Source organism: Cyprinodon tularosa, unplaced genomic scaffold, assembly GCF_016077235.1.
Source record: "Cyprinodon tularosa strain WSP-4 unplaced genomic scaffold, ASM1607723v1 ctg486, whole genome shotgun sequence".
In the NCBI taxonomy this organism is placed as follows: Eukaryota; Metazoa; Chordata; class Actinopteri; order Cyprinodontiformes; family Cyprinodontidae; genus Cyprinodon; species Cyprinodon tularosa.
Window position 1 is genome coordinate 687,612 of NW_024039214.1, and position 4,295 is coordinate 691,906.

General features: G+C 45.7%; 1 protein-coding gene across 1 annotated transcript; it reads left to right on the plus strand.

Moving 5' to 3' along the window:
- The first annotated feature begins 917 nt into the window (after positions 1 to 917).
- On the plus strand, positions 918 to 4,164 carry LOC119794642 (tubulin alpha chain-like). Its single transcript, XM_038302274.1, has 4 exons — positions 918 to 1,060; positions 2,374 to 2,596; positions 2,695 to 2,843; positions 3,117 to 4,164. Exons 1-4 carry the CDS (start codon positions 1,058 to 1,060, stop codon positions 4,089 to 4,091), a joined length of 1,350 nt encoding a protein of 449 aa, XP_038158202.1. The 5' UTR covers positions 918 to 1,057; the 3' UTR covers positions 4,092 to 4,164.
- The last annotated feature ends 131 nt before the right edge of the window (positions 4,165 to 4,295 follow it).

Sequence of the window (4,295 nt, forward strand, 5' to 3'; positions counted from 1 at the left end):
ATTTACACATAAAAAAAACAATATAGAACAAGTCCTCTCAGGTGTAGTTTTTGTCAAAAGGTCCTAAAAACCTTTTAACAGAAATCTATGATATTTCCAGGATATAGGAAAAGATCAAAACCTTTCAGCTTTTGTTTTATTAAATCTGAGTGAATGAAAGCCTTTCTCCAGTGTCCTGCATCTTTGTTTCCACACCGGAATGTAATGGCTGAATCCCCTCCTCAGCTTGGAGCCATGCTCTCTAGAGCCCTACTAATAACCTGGTTATTTCCCTCAGCTGTGTTCAAGCAGATACGCTGTAAAAAGTGCCGGATGGTGCAGGAGCTGAAAGGAGGAACCCTGATATAGATGTTGCTTCATGGTGACTGTGTGGCCCTGGGCTTACAGTGGGCTTCCTGCTTTACACCCACTAATAAGACGTAAAATAACTCTTGTGCATACCTGTTTAAATATCTTTTTGTACATTTTAATAACAAATTATAAAAATGCATGAGTGGCTGTGCTTTGCAACAGATATACATCCTATCACAATATTGTTTTACTCTTAATCACACTGAGAATATTTAAATAAAATGAACCATTTGTTTGTTCTCAGCAAAAAAAAAAAAAAACTGTAAAAAATTTGTTCAATATTCAGAGAGTTAAAGTTGATTAAATTGACTCTGTGCCTGTCCAACAAATGTCACTGAGAGGAGCTGTGGACCGCCCCAAGATGGCGCAACCAAATCACGTCAGCGCCCATAGGGGAACGCGATTGATGCGGGGTCTTCTGTCATCTATGCATTCAAACAAAAGAGAAATCTCTGATGTCTATTACACTCTTTCTTCTCTGGCATACATCTCCTGCGGTGCATTGTGGGAGCTGGAGGCGCGCCTCTACGTTGAGCCACGCCTCGATCTGCGGTCTGCAGTCAGGAGGAGAGCGGATTCAAACAGCTGCAAGCCCCGCCTTCTTCTCCGGCAAACATATAAATAGGACCGAGCGCTCCCGCTGCTTCATTCTGCTTCCTACAGCCCATCCTTGCACGTCGGCACAAAGGAGACAGACAGCCTAAAAATGGTGAGTTAAGCACGGAAGGACGGATCATTAGCAGCTAGTAATAAAGAGAACATTTAAATAACGTTATAGTTAATTTATATAGGTGGGTAGGGACATTTTTTATGTTTCCGGTTAATAGAGTCGAACAAGGCCCAAATGGCGCAGTTTAAAACTAAGAAAAAAATGCGTTTTACCGCTCGGCATTTCAGATTTTTACTTATAAATTAACCGGTTTTGACTATGTTTTTTCCTAGGTAAAAAAAAAAAAAAAAGGTTTCATTTGTTTTAAGGGGAAATTAAAGCGGTAACTGTTTTAGGCGGCTAGATAACGCCCCACAGGTCCGTGAACGTTACATAGCGGGAGGGGGGAGCAGGGAGGAGCTGATTTTCTTGCTGCGCACACTGGGGTTTTGGCGGTAGGAGGAGGGGGGGTTAACTCATGTGACCCAGTTAGAGCGTGATTTAACAGGTTTCTACAACGAGGCACCTAAGGGGGAAGTGACGACACGGCGGCTCAAATGGTGCGTTCAAATAACAGCGCGGATATCGGAAACTAGGAATTTGAAACCACATTTATGCTAATCAGTAACGGTATCCTTCGGTTAACTGGAAACTCATCGAACCATGAAGGATGGACGGAACCCCGCAGCTTTTATTTATTTATCAGATCTTTTGTTTTCATTGGCGCCGTTTGTAAAGTGAAGCAGTCAAACTTTAGGAGCAACATTTATGGTTATTTGGCGCCTTTTAAGAGAATAAGGGTTAAACCCCCCCCCCCCCCCCCCCCGGTCATTTTTTTCGCTATGACATTCATTTATTAAAATCTTAATTTGTTAAATATAAATAATAAATATTTAGCTTCAAACTAAATATTTAGTTTGTTAAATAATTATTTAGTACCAAACTACGTATGTAAATTCCCTTTCCAAAAAGCGGAAGTGAACTACCAAAGTAAAAGCCTGGGAATCTATACTATTTATGCTAAATATTTAGCTTGCTAAATGTTTTCATTTGGAGCTAAATATTTAATAAAGTGATGATTTATAAGTGAATGGATGGTGAAAAATTTACTGGGGGAAAAATTTCTTAAAACCCTATAAATGACTATAAATATTGCTCATAATTGTTTTTTCTAAATTTCCTGTTAACCCATGTTCTATCAGTGCTTTACAGTTTTCTGTTACAATCTTAAAACCTGAAGCAGTTTATTTGACAGGATTAGAAAGTCTCATAAAGAGATGTCGTCTTCTAAAGCAGTTCAATCATCAGTTTCATATTTTCTGGTTGATGTAGAGGATTTAAAAAGTGCCTCATCACCTTCCTCTCCTCCACAGCGTGAGTGTATTTCAATGCATGTCGGCCAGGCCGGAGCCCAGATGGGCAATGCATGCTGGGAGCTCTACTGCCTGGAGCACGGCATCCAGCCTGACGGTCAGATGCCCAGCAACAAAACCATTGGAGGTGGAGACGACTCTTATAACACCTTCTTCAGCGAGACCGGATCCGGAAAGCACGTCCCCAGAGCCATCTTTGTGGATCTGGAGCCCACTGTGATCGGTAAATTCTGCCTGCATGATTTCTCACATCCAATCTGAAATTAATCCAAACCAGGGGGGGGAGGAAAAAAAACCTCAAGTGTCTCTATTGTTCCACAGATGAGGTTCGTACCGGAACCTACCGGCAGCTCTTCCACCCGGAACAGCTGATCACCGGCAAAGAGGACGCCGCAAACAACTACGCCCGCGGTCACTACACAGTCGGCAAGGAGATCATCGACCTGGTTCTGGACAGAACTCGCAAACTGGTGGGTTTGAGTTCCTGTTTCTCTGAATGAACTCTGCTGGGATTTTATAAAAATCTTAGCTTGTAAAATATTTATTTAGCTAGCTAATATGCATATTCCCATGTTATAAAGCAGAAGTGAATTACCAAAGTAAAAGCTTAAGTTCTGACTTTTTTTTTTTTTTTCTCATATTGAAATAAAATAAAAAAATGGGTTGACATTTTAAATTTTTCTTGAGCCTAATCCTCTTCCGTAGAGCTCTGACACCCTGAATGCTCTTTGTTCCCCATTTAGGCCGACCAGTGCACTGGTCTCCAGGGTTTCCTCATCTTCCACTCCTTCGGCGGAGGAACCGGCTCCGGCTTCACCTCCCTCCTGATGGAACGCCTCTCTGTCGACTACGGAAAGAAGTCCAAGCTTGAATTCGCGGTGTACCCGGCCCCTCAGGTGTCCACGGCCGTGGTGGAGCCCTATAACTCCATCCTGACCACGCACACCACCCTGGAGCACTCGGACTGCGCCTTCATGGTGGACAACGAGGCCATCTACGACATCTGCCGCAGGAACCTGGACATCGAGCGCCCCACCTACACCAACCTGAACAGGCTGATCGGGCAGATCGTCTCCTCCATCACCGCCTCCCTGCGCTTCGACGGCGCCCTGAACGTGGACCTCACTGAGTTCCAGACCAACCTGGTGCCGTATCCCCGCATCCACTTCCCCCTGGCCACCTACGCCCCGGTCATCTCCGCCGAGAAGGCATACCACGAGCAGCTGACTGTGGCCGACATCACGAACGCCTGCTTCGAGCCGGCCAACCAGATGGTGAAGTGCGACCCCCGCCACGGTAAATACATGGCCTGCTGCCTGCTGTACAGGGGCGACGTCGTTCCCAAAGACGTCAACTCCGCCATCGCCACCATCAAGACCAAACGCAGCATCCAGTTCGTGGACTGGTGCCCCACCGGCTTCAAGGTGGGCATCAACTACCAGCCGCCCACCGTGGTACCCGGCGGCGACCTGGCCAAGGTGCAGCGGGCGGTCTGCATGCTGAGCAACACCACGGCCATCGCAGAGGCCTGGGCCCGGCTCGATCACAAGTTCGACCTCATGTATGCCAAGCGGGCCTTCGTCCACTGGTACGTCGGCGAGGGGATGGAGGAGGGCGAGTTCTCAGAGGCCCGGGAGGACATGGCCGCCCTGGAGAAGGATTACGAGGAGGTGGGAACCGACAGCGTTGCAGAGGAAGACGAGGGAGAAGAGTACTGAAGTGTCCCCGCTGAGCTTCCGTCACAATCGGTCATTTTAGGTTGTGCCTTCAATAAATGAAACGAAATAAAAACCTGCCTGCTTTATTCTTCTTTCACATCCAGTCATTCAGACGCAGGAAGTCTAACATTTGTTGCAACACTGAAACAAAACTTTATTTTTAAAGTATCACCATACAAAATAGCATATTTTTTTTTTTTTTTA

Coding starts and splice junctions, on each gene's coding strand:
- LOC119794642 (XM_038302274.1), top strand. Junction 2,597..2,694: donor TCTGGAGCCCACTGTGATCG/GTAAATTCTGCC, acceptor ATTGTTCCACAG/ATGAGGTTCGTACCGGAACC. Junction 2,844..3,116: donor TGGACAGAACTCGCAAACTG/GTGGGTTTGAGT, acceptor TTCCCCATTTAG/GCCGACCAGTGCACTGGTCT.